Raw genomic sequence first — 18,438 nt, forward strand, 5'->3', positions numbered from 1 at the left:
CTATAAAATGGAATTTTGACAAAAAATGTCCACCACAAGCCAGCAATGCGATGACCCCTGAAAAGGTTATATTTTGTTATGAACACAGGACAGCGCTCGTGTGTGGATTTCATGAGTTTGTGGAAGACCGAATGCATTGAAAAGCCATATGCGTTTTGTGTGCACTAACCAACCGAGCATCACTTCTGCCCTCTTCCAGGGGGATTTGCACGTGTTTGTGTCTCCTCACGGCCTGTTTCTCATCCCACCACGCTGAGGCGTGCAACTTGAGGTTTACCGCAGCGACCCTCAAATCCTGCACAAAATTAATCCCCGCCGATGCTGCGCTAATCTCCTCCTGTAACTGGGTCAGATTAGCACGCTAAAATGATATGATGGGACCCATAAGCACATGAAGATTTCTAATCTCTACACTGATAATCCCCTGTCAACACTCAACCAGGGTCAATATTACATTATAAGTAATGGGTAGAGAACATGTAATACTTTACAGTATTGGAAACAGCCCAAGCCATAGGTCTACTGTGGAATATAGAGGGCCTACATACATATACGCACACACACACACACACACACACACACACACACTTCCTAAACAGAAGTGTAGTGATATTAACGTTAATAATTCTTTCAAATTCTTTTCTTTCATGTGCTATCACATCTCCAGCTAACGCTTTACTTTAAAGCAATTTAAATAGTGAAGATCTACAAGTCCACAACGTGTTGCAAAGTGATGTCTTGAGAGTTTGTAGAGCTGCTATTTTTGTTGTATGAAGAAGTACACTATATACAGGCAGGGTTTAAGTGATAGCTAGCTCCTTTCGGAACCTCTCCCTCCACTGCTACGCAGCTCCGAGATGAGGTTCCTCCCCGTCGTATGCCAGAATCTTCCGGCTGGGTGGACGATCCGCCGTTAGCGATCACTTCTTACCTTTGGTGAACATTCTATCCAAAAAGTGACGGGTTTCTGCTGATCTATAATCGTTTTACTTCTTTAGCGTGGAAGAAAATCGAAGCACTGTGTTGAAATAAAGACTTTATATCGCTCATTTTGTCAGCCGGTCCCATGTTTTTTAGACATTCCGGAAGTTGCAGCCGCATAGGATAACATTACTGCCTCCCCTGGTCACGTGGTATATACACAACGGGGAAAACACAGAACCGGCTGACATAATGAGCGATATAAAGTCTTTATTTCAACCCAGTGCTTCGATTTTCTTCCACGCTAAAGAAGTAAAACGATTATAGATCAGCAGAAACCCGTCACTTTTTGGATAGAATGTTCACCAAAGGTAAGAAGTGATCGCTAACGGCGGATCGTCCACCCAGCCGGAAGATTCTGGCATATGACGGGAAAGAACCTCATCTCAGAGCTGCGTAGCAGTGGAGGGAGAGGTTCTGAAAGGAGCTAAGTGATAGCAAAGAAGCAAGGAGACAAGTGATGCACAACAAGAGGAGACGAGGAGATGGATATTAGGCCACAATGTTTATTCAGTAGTGTTGTTTCAACTTATAGGTACAATACTGTCAGCTTTTGTAAGACTAAAAAAAAGTTACCATTACAGTCATCCGTGCTTACAGAATGCCAGTCAAGTCGTTTTCCACCCCTCCTCGTGTACGCACCCGTCTCACACCCGCCTAGAGTGAGTACATCTCCAAATGGTAGGCACTTTGAAGGTTTAAAACATTTGTGAATATACATTTTTATATATATAATATATCTTTTCATATACTAATAAGCAATTGGACTCAATGGCCATGTCTCTAATAGACATAAAAAGCAAAAGGAGAAGAAAAAAAAATATTCTGGAAAAAAAGAGATCAAGGAAAGAATGAACCCATAAGAGCAGAGATGTGGCCGGGGGCGGGTAGTATGGGGTGGGGACTGTATGAGGCGATACTGTATGAATGTACAGTAGAGAATGAGGCCATGGTGGGAATGGAAATATTGTGAGTCTTTGGGTTTTTTGCTCCTGTAGTTCAGTACCTTAGTTTATACAATGACAGGATGAGAGAGAGAGAGGGGAGGGGCAGAGGGTGAAGAACGTAGAAGGACAGCAGATGAGGAAGAGCTTGATGAGATGAGGGAGAGGAAGAATTTTGGCGTGGAAGAGTGAATGGCCTAGTGAGGGTTGTGTCACGAGTTTTAGATGACGACAGCATCTATACCTACTTTACATTACTGTACATTTGAACAAAAAGAAAAGGCAACTTCACAACCTGCTGGATATTTACGCATTTCTATTCTTAGCGAGGTCACGTTGAATCAACGACGTACGTAAAAAAAACAAGAGGGTGGCAGCCAACAACAGACGGCAGCTCCTAATGTGGCATCGAAGCTTTCGTCTGCTGGTCATTTCCGCTCTCCCCTGTCTCAATCCGGGATGCGGGATGGCACGTGCCAAGCCAAGCCAAGCCAATGTCTCCCGTGTGCACCTGGCCATCAGCATGTGTGCTATCACCGGGCTTCTTCTTAGAGACACGGCGGGGTGTAGCAACGGGTCACCTGCAAAGCTGCAGGGCAAGTATCACATACTGGCCTGACTGACGCTCCTTTGAAATGTGCTGACCACAAACATTGTTCAAACTGAAAACACCTCGACAGACCGCAAAAAGTGTCTCGCGAGACGATTTTCAACGACTACCACTAATCACCAGGGACAGCCTAGCGACAGCCTTATCGTATTATCTATTAAACACGTCCACCCGGTCGAGAATCGTGGCGTGCCACAGAGGTATGTGCTCCGTAATTGGGTGGGTCTGTCTGCTGCGTTTCCAGGCAGTAGCACATTATAGCAGGCTTCCAATAATGAAAGGATATCTTGGCCAAAAGCATCAGCACAGGGACTCAGACAATAACACCAGTCTCTAGGGGCTGCATGGCTTTGCTCGCGAGCCGACGGCCTGGGTGGCTCCTCATGGCTGAGCGCTAAAAAGGGGAGGGGTGCCGACAGCTCAACGGCCGTGCTCCAATCTGATTATAAAAAAATGAGAGTGCCACTGAGAGGGGAGAGAGGGAGAAAGATGGGGGAGAATGTGACTTGGTGGTGGAAGGGCGTGCAGAGGCAGTCAGAGGAAACTAGGGGGGAGACACACACATCGTGGATGTGGCTGAGGGCCAAAGCCACGGGCCAAAAACAAGTTAACCCCACAAACGCTACATACACCCAGAGCTGCACGGTACCGGCAGGGAAGCAATGCAGTGTGGATGTGCAATACAACGTCGAATGCAATTAAATAGAAAAAACAACGAAAAATGGCCGCAAGACACAGAGCCAAAGCCGAAGCCAAAGCCTTTTGCGATTTTTCTCGAGCCCTGACACAGCTTAGCTTTTTAAGACCAATTCCTGGGTATACGCATAATATGCTGCCGTAAAGAAATGCTGTTTTATGACCATGAGGTACACTGAAAAGAGAACAAACAAACAATGAACAAAAGTGAAATGCTCACCTTTCACTAAAACTGGTGTGAAAGCAACAAAAACAAAACAAAAAAAGAAATAAAATAAACATTGCAACCTGAAGGGAGAACATGTACATTGAACGTTATCAGCATTAATGTGAAGACAAAAGAGCTTCATCAAAACTACAAAGGCATTTTTTTTTAAACATCAGAGAAAAAGATAAATTAATGAAATACACCTTTAGAGATCAACATCAGACATGCTAGGACAAAAAAAGAAGAAAAAAAAGAAAGTAGGATTGATACAGAATAATTATATTCAATTATTTCCACTTTTAAAATTTTTCTTTACAAATAACATACTGCTACAGTTAAAAAGTAGTCAGCGACTAAGAAAAGCTCCTTTGACAGAAGACAGATGTGACCGGTTTCTTCAACGTTACAGATCCTGTTTGTTTTTTTTGTTTTTCAGCCGTTTCAAATAATACACAAAATGTTTAAATACACAGATTTGCCATAAAATAAGCAATGCTTGGCTTTCATTAAAAAAAAAAAAAAAAAAAAAAAGGAGAAAGAAAAGGTCTTAATTACAATACTCTATGCAAAAGCTTTCCTTTATGTTATTTTTCCTCAATCAACTTTATAACTTTGTGACATTTTGTAGTTTTTCTTGTCGTATTTGAACAGGGTTTGTCGCTGTCGTGGACTGTCATTTCGACTATCACTTTTTGACGTGTCAATCTGGTGTGCGAGAGGGAGAGGGCGGGGCTTCTATGCATAAAACTCCTTGGTGGGGGCCTTCTGATAGGCCGCCCCGGTGGGTTTCCTCTCGCCCAGGTCGTAGCTGCCCTCGTCCTTCTTCCTCATGCGGTAAACCAGCAGGAGGATGAGGAAGATGGCAAACAGGAAGCCGATCACTCCGCCCGCGATGACAGCTGAGGATAGATGTAGGTGAAGAGGTTGAGAGAAGGGAGGGAGGGAGAGAGAGAAACAGAAGTTATAATCAGGGGTGTCGCACCAAATTCTGGGCCTTGGGTACAGGGATTTTTGAAAAATCTTGAAAATGTGTGCAGGTCTTTGAATATTTCAAATCCTTTTAAGGTTTTTTGAAAAACCTATGTTTCTATGTCAGTGCCACTGACATAGAGTGGTGCTCAAACCGTTTCATCTGAAGGACCCCCAAAATTATATGTATGTGGCCACGGACACCCATCTCAAAATATTTAGTTCCATGGACCCCCACAGAAGCAAAATTTGAGTTACAAATGTTTGCATAAAAAAATACATATATTCAAAGATTTGCAAACATTTCCACGACTTTTCAAAAATAGCAGATCTACAAGCTCGCAGCTTGTGAGCTTGTATATCTGCAATTTTTCAATAGCTAAAGTACAAAATAATTAAGGCCCCTCCACCTCGGGCCCTAGTAACTCAGTACCACTTTTCCCCCGCCCTTGTGACACCCCTGAATGTCTGCAGAGGACATGGTGTGTAAACCAACAGAAGAGTAACATCAAGGGAACCTCAAAATGAAATCCAGCCAGTTCATATTAAAAAATCTGGCTGTTCTCTATGGCCCCCCAAAGGCATCTCTGTTTCTCCTGACTAATTCTCTACATGAGCTTACATCAATTTCCTCCAAATTAGGCCTGTTATGAGGTGCTCCATAGCTCACTAATCTGTTTAGAGTCTCTCCTTGCACAACAACCTGCCCTCTGCCCCACTTTAGCTTTCCACATGTTGAGTGGCCCCATGGCCCCATAGGTACAGAACCAGTGGCGTCAGTTCAGCTAAGGCTAAGGTATGGCAACATGTGTCATGACACCAGTCATGTTGCCATACCTTATCAACAGGCATGATGATGATTACTATCAGCAAAGTAAACAACAACTGACTGCCACATTTGAGAAAATGTGCCGCCGCCTCTAATTAACAATAATACATTGCACCTGTGCTGACCTACTGAACTGCGGAATAAACCTTTTGTCAAGATACAAGTGTTGTGGAGAATATATATAGGCCTACCTGGTGAAAGCGATAATTTTATTCTAATTTGCATTGTAGTTAGTTTAAAGTGATAGTCATAGAGACTATCACGTGGATAGTCATAGAGCCATTTTTCCCCCTGGAGCCAAGGTATGGCAGCTGACATACCTTGCCATACCCAATTGACGCCTCTGGTACAAAACCTGGCATCGCTCCAAAAGCTAACCTCCAGGTACCAGCACTGCAGTGAGCACATATACTGTAGCAGCTGTAACAATAAACTCGATTAAAACCGATATAAGTAATTTTGTGGAAAGATTTACTTTAATAACAATCGTTTTTGCTATTTTTCCTACTTAGGGAAACTAATGGATACCTTTGTTTTTATGTCTCTGCAAGCGATATGAATTCATGTTTAACAGTGAGCTTGGCATAGTTTAGCTCAGTTCCATCCTGGGTCTGTGGGAGTAGAACGACTTCTAAGTATTAAATGATCAGTTTGGAGCAAAAGTATTTCCCTACTTTTGAGAGGAGCTGATACTTTAACCCATTGCCATCAAGGAATTTAGTTAAGCTAGGCTAACCTCACTATTCAAAATACCTTCAAACTACACGTAGACATGAAACTAAACAAAGCTATCCATTGTATCAAATTAGTGTGCCGCCACCATAAAAACAGCTATTTTCAGGACACAGGTGTTTGCCAAAAGAGAAATCAAGATTGCAAAACGGATCCCATGTCATGGGATGACAGCAACTCCCAAGAATACACTGTTAAAATGATTTAATGCTCTTTTTTTATTGGAAGAAGACAAGCTTAACACGTTTTGACACGTTATTCTTGTCAAAACCTTGAGATTATCCACAAGCGTGTCTAACTCCTGGTAGGTAGAAAAGAATGAAATACATAGCAAACTTTCCCGTCAACCACTTAAACCCTATATACTTCGTTGACCGCAAAAATAGCTGATCTACTAGCTCACAACGCAGCTTATTTGTTTATTACGACATGCCCAGAATAGGGACATTATTAGTTGGTTAATATACACAGTAAAATCAGTGTCCATTTATCCATTTGTAACTCAGAAAAGTGTACAAATGTAACTAAATGGACCCATTAACACTCAGTATTTTACAGTGTAAGTCAAATAGAAACTTTTAGATGGAGGTTTCCGGGGAGGGATGTGTACGAGGTATGTTTCTACGCTCAGGGTCTCATGATCCAGAAGATTTACATTGTGTAATCCTCTGCATTCCATGTGATTTACATTGTGTAATCCTCTGCATTCCATGTAAGCGACACAGTCTTGGCAGATCAGAGACCAAAGCTGCCATAATTCAAAACAACTGACAAAAAGTTAGTGAACCTAACAGACCTTTTTGAGAGAGAGCTTCACAAAGAATACAACTTAGCGAAGCTCGTTCCCAAACCATTATGCAAATCCTGTTTAGTCATGTTGCGATTTTTCTCAATCCAACAGCAATAAACAAAAGGTTAAACCAAAGCATGTAAATGGGATGGAGAGTGAGAGAGAGACAGAGAGAGAGAGGGAGAGAAAGAGAAAGAGAAAGAGAGAGGTTTGGGATGAGTTCTCATCTACAATGATCTAACGCTGTGTCCTGATTTGTCCCCGCTTACACAGATAGCAAAACGCCAGATGGATATCGCAACAAAGTGCCAATCAATTTCTGTCTGCGACTTGTGGGGGAGAACGCAACAATTTGGAGTCCCATCATTTCTCGCATTTGAACAGAAGTGAGGAACACCCAGCGCACCGTGAAGCCTATAGCAGGTTTCACAGATGCCTGTCGGATTTATTCAAACTAATTATTTTGAGAAGTGTGGAGATGGTAGGACTTCCTATCTAAGCTTCTAACACCGATATGTTCACAGCCAGAGATATACTGGTTGACCGCACAAACCCTAGAATCCGTCCCTATTGGGGACGGATTGCAATATTAGCGTCCAACTTCTCATAATAATAAATAATAGATATGTAATGGATCTGTGCAATGCCCCTGCCAGTAAAACAACCAAAATGATGTAAAAGATTAAACATCTGCAATACAAAGAGGCTCAATTAATAAGCAATTGTTTCGAATGTACCCAAAGCAGGAATCCACCTTTGCTCAGAAATACTGAATAAATAGACAGAACTGCAAGTTGCCTCAGGTGAACCCGACCTCTAGCTAGATTGAGGGTGGTGAAACTGCGCACCCGGCCAATAACTACCCACCAGAGTGTTTTCTTCCAGTTCTATGCAGGTGCTAATGAAATAACACGGCAGCGAAGAGACTCCCAAGTAACAAGAGCCTAAGCCATTGCTGTGGGTGTGGCGTTATCTGCTGTGGGTGTGTCAGCAATATTCTGCTGACAATGTACGAATTTGACTAATACATTAGCGCTCGCAGCCATATCTAACCAGCAAACAAATATCGCTTCCTTCTTCCCCTTTATTTGGAGTACAACATACACACTGGCTATAGGGCACACGCTAGACTGAGTTGGAAAACAAATGCAATGAAGGCCCACCTTTTTAGTCCTTTGGGGAAATGGAAAGGTAGAGGTTATTGTCCAAGCCGTTGTGCTTTCTTGGGTTTAACTCCTATTAGTAGACCTTGTATCTGAACTGTACTGTCCTGTGCTCTGCTTTTCCTATGCAAACTTCTAATAAAGTATTCAATCAATCAAAGCAATGCCAAGAGGAGCCGTGAATTAAGAACCTTGCGATTCCGTGGTGAACCTGGTAATCGTAAGCTAACACCAGCTGTACCAATGCCACTGCTACAAATGCCACTGCTACAATATGTCAAATGCAAATCCATCAATTGCAAGTCTTGTATATTTTCAGATGTGGGTCAGCGGCAAAATACATATCAATTTGGGAGTCCTTCACATGAAGATGTTTGATGCTATGGAGGGGCCCTTGCAGTCGGTACATACCAGCTAAAACCTCTGTTCTCTGGAAGAGGTTTTCAGAGCGGACTTCGATGGGCTCCTGGGGCGAACCGGGGGCACTGGTGGTGCTGGTCATCTGGTTCCTATGCATGTCCTCTGTAGCCGCTACCGGAGCCTGGGGGAGGGGGGGGGGGGCAGAGGAGGAAGTAAGTATACAAGGATGTAAAACATTTCAAAAAGGAAGTCAAGGGAGAGGAAGAGGAAGGTGAGAATGAGAGATAGATGCATAAATCGGCTATTTTCAAACAGCCTAGGTATGAAATAGGGCTAAAGTGGTTTATAATTTATGTCTGCAAAGTAACTAGAAACTAAAGTTTTCAAATCATTGTAGTGGAGTAAAAGTACAATATTTGGATCCGAGATGTAGTGGAGTATAAGTAAAAGTACTGGAAATTGGAAATACTCAAGTAAAGTACAAATACTTCAAAAGTGTACTTAAGTACAGTACTTAATTAAATGTACTTAGTTACTTTACACCACTGGTGAGTGGGAGGGAGGAAGCAGATATAAGAGAGTCTACATTTTCACATTTCAATGACTGTGTCACGCTTGTCTAGCTGTTCAACAACGCTGGGTAAGTGAATACAGCTTTAGTTCAGCATACATTTTCTGGAACTGACAGTAATGAGGAGAACAAATAAGGATGGAATAATGAGGGAGAATAAAATAGCAAGGAAAAGGTTCAAAATGGCACCTGTCCAATTTCCGCTGGCTCAGCTGGATGGTCTCTCTAGTAAGTAACACATCCAGGGGACTAAACTGGGGCCTATAGCCAGTCAGATGTATGGCCTGTCCAAGGGGGTTGGATGAGAACAAAATGGATCTATTCCAGACTGCCCCAATGATTTGTCCATGAGGCTAGTGGGGGAGGTGGAGGGATGACATGGAGCCCTGCCAGGGACCCAGCTTATCAATGCGGGGGCAAAGAAAGAAAGCAAAGGAGCAAAAAGGATCTGAGACCATGCTTTTTATGGTTTGGCAAAGAGATGAGTGAAGGGAACAAAGAATCAAAATGGAACCAACCCAGGTTTTTTTTTAGGCCAAGGAAGTAGGGACAGAGGCAAAGAAAAAAACAAAATCTTGGAAGGAGCTCTGAGTGTCTTCTGGCTTGGCTTAGCAGGGGGTGGAGATCTTGACTAGAAATCCTAAACAGATGTAGCACACAATGCAGTGCAGCATACAGTCCAGTAAGGAGCTGATCTGAGATGGGTACAGAATACATCAGATTATGACTGACCGAGTCCGAGACATAATCCACTGGTAATGTGCTGTGACATTAACACTTGATCGTTATCCTGAGAACAAACCTCGGCCCGCTTGGTATTAGAGAGGGGATTTGATAACATGCTGGGTCATCTCCTCCACGGCGAGTCACGGATCACTTTATATTGCATAATGTCATAGTATCACAGAATGTTACTATCCGACCAGGGAACATATCCGTAAACCCTGGCACTGGCAGTGTAATTACTGCTTCACCATCCCAGGGTCTCAGTAAGAGGATATTTATTACGCCCTGTTCAGATATAAAAAGTGCCAAAGCTAGAGCGTGAAGCTAAGCATGAAGCTAAAAGCAATGATTGGGAGAGTCCCAGGTTATGAGTGACAGCTGCTGAGGTTATGAGTGACAGCTGTCACTCACATGTCAGCGTGTGTGACTGCTTGTCGTGGGAAAATAATTGACAGTATGGACAAAATGTATTAAATAGCAGCTGTGGATGGGAAAGGAATCAACATTAACTGGCGACAGGACTTTTTTATCGGCTAAAATTGATAAGATTGTTTTCAAACAAGCTTCAAATGACCTGCAACGAGTCCGTCTGTACATCTCTCTGCCCCATCAGCGCTGATGTCTGGGCAGACAGCAGCTGGCATGCTGGTTCGGACCACCAGAGCTGTCCTACTTAGTTATGTATGTTTACTGTCTATCGCTCTACAACTGCTAGTTTAAAACTTGAATATTCTCTATGCCAGTGGTTCTCAAACTTTTTTGACTCCCCTGTAAATAACTTTTCCATCCACGGCACCCTTGAATTACAGTACACTGTTCATTTTTAGAATCTTATGTCACATTACGCTATGTAAAAATGCATAATCTTTTCTCCTAAGATACAGCGTGTCACAGAGGAATATCCGTATCCAATAGAACAGATTGAAAATAACTTTATACTTGACATTTAACTACTTGAACCTCAGCATCCCTGTTCCTAACGTTCACCGAAAATAGCCAATCTACAAGCTCATAACGTGTCACAACGTGATGCGTTGTGAGCTTGTAGATCTCTGTTAGTTTTAGTGAAGAGAGTTGGGGTAGATGGAAAAATAACTCATCAAGTACAGTGCAACTCAGGTCCGTTTTACTACATAAGTATAGAGGGTCTAATTTAAACTGAAATGATATTGATGAATTCCAAATATAATCAAGGTATTCTGCGGCACCCCAGGACTGGCGTCTTGGCACCCTAGGGTGCTATGTCACCCATTTGAGAAACCCTGCTCTCTCTATGGGAATACAGCAATGAGCAGTATATTTCTGTCTGTTTGAAATGGTGATGTGTATCTGTCCACGGGCACTTACGTATGACGTATTTAGAGTGCCGATCCCGAGTATACTCGCGTAAAATACTGTATATAGAGTAACGCCGGCACCCTTACCCTATGGTCCGTTGGAAAGTCCTGGCACGATTGGACTCGCCGATTCATCATCATCACGGATCCACGTGCACAAAATAGTAATCCCTTAACATGGAGGCCGACGGTAGATCTCATCTTTAATGTCCATTTTCTCCAAACAACACTTTTAAAGCCAAGGATGGCATTAGATTCTCGCTACAATAACGTAATAACAAAGGCAACGATCGGCCATTTTAGGAACGGCATGGGGTGACAATCGCTTCCGTTGAATGACGTCATGACGTCAACCCGGAAGTGTTTACGCAATGGACTTCTGGCCTTCAAAATAAGAGAATGGCAGCGTATGGAGCCTGCGAGAGGCACGCTGGACATTTAACCCGTTCATGTCTGGAGCACTAAATGGGTTAACATTAGCAGCGGCGTTACATAAAGGGTAAATGGCGCCTTTATCCAAGAGGCTTTAAAGAGATTGTGCATTACATTCACACATTCATAAACAGATGGTGGAGGAAACCATGCAAGGCACCAACCTGCTCATCGGGAGCAACTAGAGGTTCAGAGTCTTGCTCAATACAAGGACTCTTCGACACTAACTTTGGAGGAGCCCGGGATTGAACCGGAACTTGGGAAGCCATCGGGAACAAAGCCACTCTACCCCTGAGCTACTGCCGCCCATGAACGTATTTAACATGCATTTCTATCTTATCACGTGTCCTCACCTCTGTTCTGAGTGGTTTCCTGGGCGAGTCGTCCCTGTCTGTGTCTCTGACGGTGGCCGTCTCCACCTTGGGGGTGAAGTCTTTGGTGGTGTCCTGAGTGGGCTCTGCTGCTTTGGGCTCAATGTACACCACACTGACCGTCACAGTCTCCGGCATGTCCTCTCCTATACCTGGGGAGGGAGGGGTCACATGGTGAATACCACATCACAACCAGTGGTGGAAAACACAGATATAAAGAGCTAGATGCCTCGTTCGCCTCTGCAGTTCATTGGAGCGACGTGCAACAGTTGTAGTCCGGACATCCTGGAAAAACTAAGGGAACGCTGTTAGTCAAAGTGACTACTGGCCAATCACAGCGCGACTTTTCCGGGACTTATCCAAGGACTACAATTCAATTCAACAGAGCCAGTTCCTGGTGTTGCGCGGCTCAGCTGTTCTTACAGGCTGCGTACGTAAAGACCCGCCCCCACCTACCTCTGATTGGCCTAGCAACTTCCCTATGTGTGACGCACGTGGAAGCAATGCACACATGATTCCCTTAGTCCCTCGATGTACATGCATCAGAGTCGAAGGAGGCGTCTACCTTTCTATGTCTATGGTGGAAAAGGTACTAACATTTCTCTCAAGTAAAAGTATCAATGCTGCAATATAGAAATACTCTGTTACACAAGTAAAAGTCCGGAATTCAAAATGTACTTGATTAAAAGTACAAAGGTATTGGTAACAAAATGTACTTAAAGTATCAAAAGTAGAAAGTAATCATTATGCAGAATGTCCAGTTTTACAAGTTTTCAAAAATGTATAAAATCCTTTGAAAATAGCAGATCTACAAGCTCACAATGCGTCGCATCACATTGTGCGTCGCATCGTAGATAGGCTATTTTCAAATGGCCAAAACATAGATAGGGCTGAAATGGCTAATGTATGTTTAGTAATACAAATCTAAATCTACAATGTAACTAGCAGCTAAAGTTGTCAAATAAATGTAGTAGAGTAAAAGTGCAATATTTGGATCCGAGATATAGTGGAGTAGAAGTAAAAAGTATTGGAAATTTGAAATACTCAATTAACGTACAACTAACTCAAAAGTTTACTTAGGTTCAGTACTTAAGTAAATGTATGTTTATACTTTACAACACTGCATAATTCAGTGATCACTGCTCTGATTAGCACAATATAGAACTAGAACATCTACTGTAGTTCTACTTCAACTAAAGGTAGATCAACCAGTTTAATTATTAACCCTATATACTTTGTTGACCAGAAGTCCCCCAGGGGCCTTTACTAGGCACCCTCCTTTTTCCCACCAGACCAAATCGCTTAAATATAGCCAATCTACGAGCTTTGCAACGCATATTGTGAGCTTGTAGATTGGCTATTTTCCCTGAATGTATAGGGCTCACGAAGTTATCTTCTTTGTTGACAAAATGCCACTTGTAAACACTAGGACATATTTAATTTAGAGATAATGACTGACATATTTATAGCACCCGCGGTCCCCGCCAACATAAATTATTAGCTTGAAATACTGCCAACCACACTATCATCATTTGCCCAAAGGCCAGCACACAAGGCTGATGTATTGTTTTCAGAAATTGTCACACTGGAAGATTGGACTGCAATCAATTACAATTTCCCATTTAGCAGACGCTCTTATCCAGAGTGTCTTACAAGTGAGTTCAGAGTAAATGCCATTAATCTTAGTCAACAAGCAAAAGAATTGATCGAGTCAAACAGAGCAGTTCTATTTAAACATGTTGAAAGTTCATTAGCAGATCAAGAGGCAACGTGCTGCTTATGTCGTGAGGACTTTGCATTCAGGAGTTGGAAATTATAGCACTCATGCTGTATACACTTTAAACCAGGGGTCTTCAACAGGGGGTCCAGGACCCTTAGGGGGTACTCAGAGTTACTACAGGGGGTCCTCCAAATCTTTGTGTCATAGAAACTTTTTTCTCCATTTCTATATCAACCACTTGAACCCTAGCGCCCATATTCTGAGAACTTTAGCCAACAATAGCAGATCTACAAGCTCACAACGCCTTGCAATGCGAGGCGTTGTGAGCTTGTAGATCGGCTATTTTTGGCAAAGAGGTTTGGTGTAGAGGGGGAAAAGAGCAGACTAAGAGCAGACTAAGTAGTAGTGAAAGGTCAAGTTTATTAAGTATTGACAGTTCAAGTGGTTAAATATCTGAAAACACAAATTTACATGAATCCAAAATACACTGATGATTGTGTTGTGAAACGATTAAACTATGGAATCTATGAACAGGTTGTGGGGGTCCGTGCTTCATCTCTCTCTCAACTAAGGGGTCCCTGGCCTGAAAACGTTGAAGACCCCTGCTTTAAACAATACATCTGGCTCGTCCAATGTGATTGTGATGTCCGTGTCAAATTCATTCTATAAACATTAATTTGTAATTCCTGCAAAAGCAAATCTAGTTACAATGTTATTTAGTAAATCAAGGACAACCAAGTTAATTTGTCTTAATTAATCGTTTTCAATTGTAATGGATTAATTAAAAAAAAGTGATATTATGCAGGAACCTGATTTATATTTCCCAGTCAAGGATTCATGATGGTTGGATAACTTATTACATTATTACGGTGTACTGATCTGATCTGAATTAAATTGACAGTTCCTCTTTGTTGTGGGCCTATTCCTCACAAAGCTCTATCCGGGGGGGGGGGGGTTTCTATCATAACCTAGTTTTCAGTGTTCAAGTCAAGAGAATGTCTTGCAGCTCAGAGAGAAGGCACCCTGGAACACCATCCTCGTGCAGTTACTTATGAACGAGTGGAGAAGAGGAACTCATAAAAAAGACATGCAAAATGTTCAGGCTTGTCGATGGCACTCAGGGTGACAAGAGAAGAGAATCGAAAATTCACCGGGGTAGGTTGCGAATTGAGAACAAGTGTAAGGGCATTACAGTGAGAGAGAGACAGATATACAGACAGACAAACAGACAGAGAGAGAAACAGATAGAGAAAGACAAAGACAGAGAGAGCGCTCATGTCTGTGTCCTTGCTAGACTGGATCAGTGAGGAAAGATGTCTTAGGTTTAGTCTCCTGAAGCACAATCCTATGTACCCAGCCAGCAGCAATGCATGGCAGGGTATTGTAATTGGTCCTATCTGGGAGTGTGTTTGTTAGCAAGATAACTTCAGAACGGAGAGGCAGATTTTCTTGAAAGGAATGATCAGCATGCTGCCCTGAACGGGTGATTAACTTTAGAGGGGAAAAGGCCAGTGGTCAATGTTACAGTCAACGTCAAGGCCAAAACCTAACCTGGAGGGAATGATCGGCAGGCTGCCCGTAAGAGATCATTACAGTCAAAGGTCAAGGTCACAGTCGACAGACGCAGGACAAGAGTTGTGGATGCAGGTAGGGTTTGCCCCCGCAGGTGCATTTGTTTAATGATGAAGTTGTCATCCTACAGCAAGTTGAAAGCATCCTAAGCTTGTTATCTCCAACATTGAATGGGAGGCAGAGATGTTTTAGCCCCTATGTATGTGTATGTGTATGTGTGTGTGTGTGTGTGCGTGTGAGATTGTCTTAGTGTACGTAGCAAATCTCCACGCCGGTAAACTTTAGATGCACACTCCACCCAAACCTTTCAAATCGGCCTCATGGTGGCATTATAACAGGCTACTTTATATTTTGGCTTATCATTTTTTTTAGATTTGTTTTGGGGCTTTTATACATTTATTGATAGGACAGTAGACTGACAGGAAATGGGGAGAGAGATGGGGAGTGACACGCGGCAAAGGTCGTCTGGTTTGGGAATCGAACCGGCAACACGCTGTCAGGCATCAAAGCCTATGTGGTATGCATCTGGACCAGTAGGCCAGCAGATGCCCCTTTTGGCTTATCACTTAACCGCAGGTTTCAAACTCGATTTTTGGCCATTTTTCATTTTCTGCAGGTTTTGTCCAACATTTGCAGAAATCGGTACACATTATCTCTGGAATCATGTTAACGCGTATCATTCAGATTTTTCATATTCCAATTGATTGGCTATGATTGCCTTCCAAGATTTGTGGGAGGGGCCCATTTTACCCAATCAAAAAAATACCCCCAAATCATCCACCCCAAACATTAAATCACACAATAGAAAGGGCCTATGCACAACACAGACCCAAAAGCTATTTCACTTATACCAAAGTAAGTGCAAATGATTTCATGAGTCAAGTGACCATGACCATCAAACAGGGTTTTGATATTTCATACTGTGTGGAATTATATTGAATATGGCCCCATCTACAAAAACACGCCATATATCATGAATGCAACATCCAATCAAACCCAAATTGGACCCCACATGTCTCCCCACAGTGAGCTCCAAAGACACGTAAAGTAGCACCGTATGTTGTTGAAACGCTATTTCGCTCTCATGCTCTGATGTCCGCAACCAGCAACTTACACAGCCCTGGCTAGGCAAGCCCGCCTGACACTTTTCTTGTGCGTTACCTACCACGAATGTGCAGGTACCGTATGTGTGTCAGTGAGGAATCCATTCACGTGAGGCTCTCTTAAGGCACTCTATGGATTCATGTCTGGCCTGGATGAGTCCCGGAGCAGTATGATTGAGGATGTAGTCAATCCTGGGAAGAGCTGTCTGTCTCCGGTACTCATCCGGACTGCATGAGAGTCAGCCTCTATTTTACTGTGTGTGTTTTGGTCTATATTTTGTATGTACTCTCTATGGACCCCCCTGAGTGTCTGGAATCATGTGTGTGCATGGGTGTTTAAAATGTGTTTCTGGATATGCGCGTGTAATGTACTGTATGTACCGGTAGTATGTGTATGTCTGTATAGTGTGTGTGTGTATGTGCGTGAGGTCTTACCTGAGCCGGACCCTGAGTTAGTAAAATCATCATCATCTTCAGGGTAGAAGCCTCCCGAGCCTGCGTCGTCCAGGTACATGTCGTCCGCCTGCGAGGAGGGCTTGGCCGCTTCCACTATCTGCACAAAACACAGCAACGCAACATGTCAGCATCTCCTTCATGACAACGCGATTTTCAAGATTTTTATTTTAACCGCTTTTCGATAGCATATTCCAGGGCAGCACAAAGTATGAATGTCTTCGTTCTGCATCGAACAAGAAGAAAATATGGTTCTCAAAACACATTTGAAGGTTGGTCCGGGCTGTCGTGGGTTAGGTCGCCTTTCCCAGCTTCTATATCTGCTATTTTTCACTGGTTAAAGCATTCAATAATTCTAGGCCTAAATGGGTTCTTAATCGAGTCTGACCAGAAGCCGGGATAAAAAAAGCAAATCCAACCCTGGGTGGGATGATCAGCTGTGACTTAGATGGGGAAGGATATCATATAAGCTACCGCTGTTTAATCCACCAATCACTATCTTCATTCAGACACCAATACCTCAGAAAACAATTACTTCCTTGGTTGGCCAAGATAATAGCCTAATTTCTAATTTATATACGCTCATGGGTGGTGGTTCAAATCTCTATTCCACTGCATTAGTAAATTCACCGTTCATCTGAATTATTACTTTTTTTACTTTGGTTCCCAACTCTGGTTGTGAGAATCAAGGTAGATGTCAGTTGTAGTTGTACGATGCCTAAAAACACCAGTCAATGTGACTTGTCAAAACCAACGTGTCGTGATGTGATGCACTGTGAGCTTGTACATCAGCTGTTTTCAATATTTTGAAAGCTTTAGCTAGAAATTAAGCCGATGAGAGAATGTACTGTACTGTATAAAGCAATGTTGTTCTCTCCCTACTGTACTACGCTATAGTATAGACAGACAGTAGTAGAATTATGTGCTTAACTCATTCACTGCCAATCCCGTACTTCCACGGGAAGCAGTTGGCCCAAATCACAGATTATAAACTTTTCTTTAAATGACATCATCATCACAACATGAGATCCACATCCGTTTCCTGTTTTCACGGAAACGCCTTTATCTCCGCTCCTTTGTTTGCGTTGCATGTGAGAGCGAGACACGCTTGTTCAACGGCCAATACGGGTGGTCGAAATGACTCACTTTTTCTCCCCGCGGAAGCGTTACCAACGATCGTATTAGAGATAAACTATTCTGTGACGACTTGAAAAGGTAAGAAAACCACGAGTTAATCTAATCTAACAACAACTAAGATATGTTACAGGGGTCCCTGCATCATGGCACCAAATCTTTACAAATGGGGGGGGATCTTGCAGCTAGGGGTGGGCGATATGGAAAAATACAATATCACGATATTTTCCCAAGCTGTATCACGATACACGATTTTTTTCAAGTTACTTGACAAAAACTAGACTCTCGGTAAACTAGACTCTCTGGGTTCCTTTTGGGAGGTCTAAATTCAACTTTACAAGTATGTAACTCTGACAGTATACAAATGAAACCAAATGGACGGGTCCATTTGGTTTCATTTGTATACTGTCAGAGTTAAGTGGAGACCTTGACATTTTAAAGTTTGAGAACTACTGATTTAGACCAAAATGCAGGTTTAAACTGAATTCTGCAATGAATCTCTGTATTAACGATTAACCAAGGCTCCCTCAATTGTATCACGATATATACGATATCTCTGAAAAGGCATATCTTGGAGACATTGTATCGTCTCCACGATAATTATCACCATATCGCCCACCCTTACTTGCAGCTTAATTAATACGTGTCAATTTGGGGGTCGTTGACACGAAAATGTTTCAGAATCAGCGGCCTAAAAAGATGTGTGGCATCAACAACAGACCACCCTCCTCGTGTTG

The 18,438-nt window shown here is 42.7% G+C and overlaps 1 protein-coding gene across 1 annotated transcript in view; it reads right to left on the minus strand.

Annotated features, from left to right (window-relative positions):
• Nucleotides 1-1,467: 1,467 nt before the first annotated feature.
• Nucleotides 1,468-18,438, minus strand: part of sdc2 (syndecan 2) — an 81,565-nt gene continuing 64,594 nt past the window's right edge. The window contains exons 2-5 of the mRNA XM_080734700.1: nucleotides 16,550-16,667; nucleotides 11,702-11,871; nucleotides 8,334-8,463; nucleotides 1,468-4,338 (exon numbers count right to left, since the gene is read on the minus strand). Of these exons, the coding sequence (XP_080590826.1) occupies nucleotides 4,175-4,338; nucleotides 8,334-8,463; nucleotides 11,702-11,871; nucleotides 16,550-16,667 (582 nt within the window). The 3' untranslated portion in view covers nucleotides 1,468-4,174. The remainder of the gene's footprint in view (nucleotides 4,339-8,333; nucleotides 8,464-11,701; nucleotides 11,872-16,549; nucleotides 16,668-18,438) is intronic.

This window comes from Nannobrachium achirus (genome assembly GCF_963921795.1).
Source record: "Nannobrachium achirus genome assembly, chromosome: 10".
In the NCBI taxonomy this organism is placed as follows: Eukaryota; Metazoa; Chordata; class Actinopteri; order Myctophiformes; family Myctophidae; genus Nannobrachium; species Nannobrachium achirus.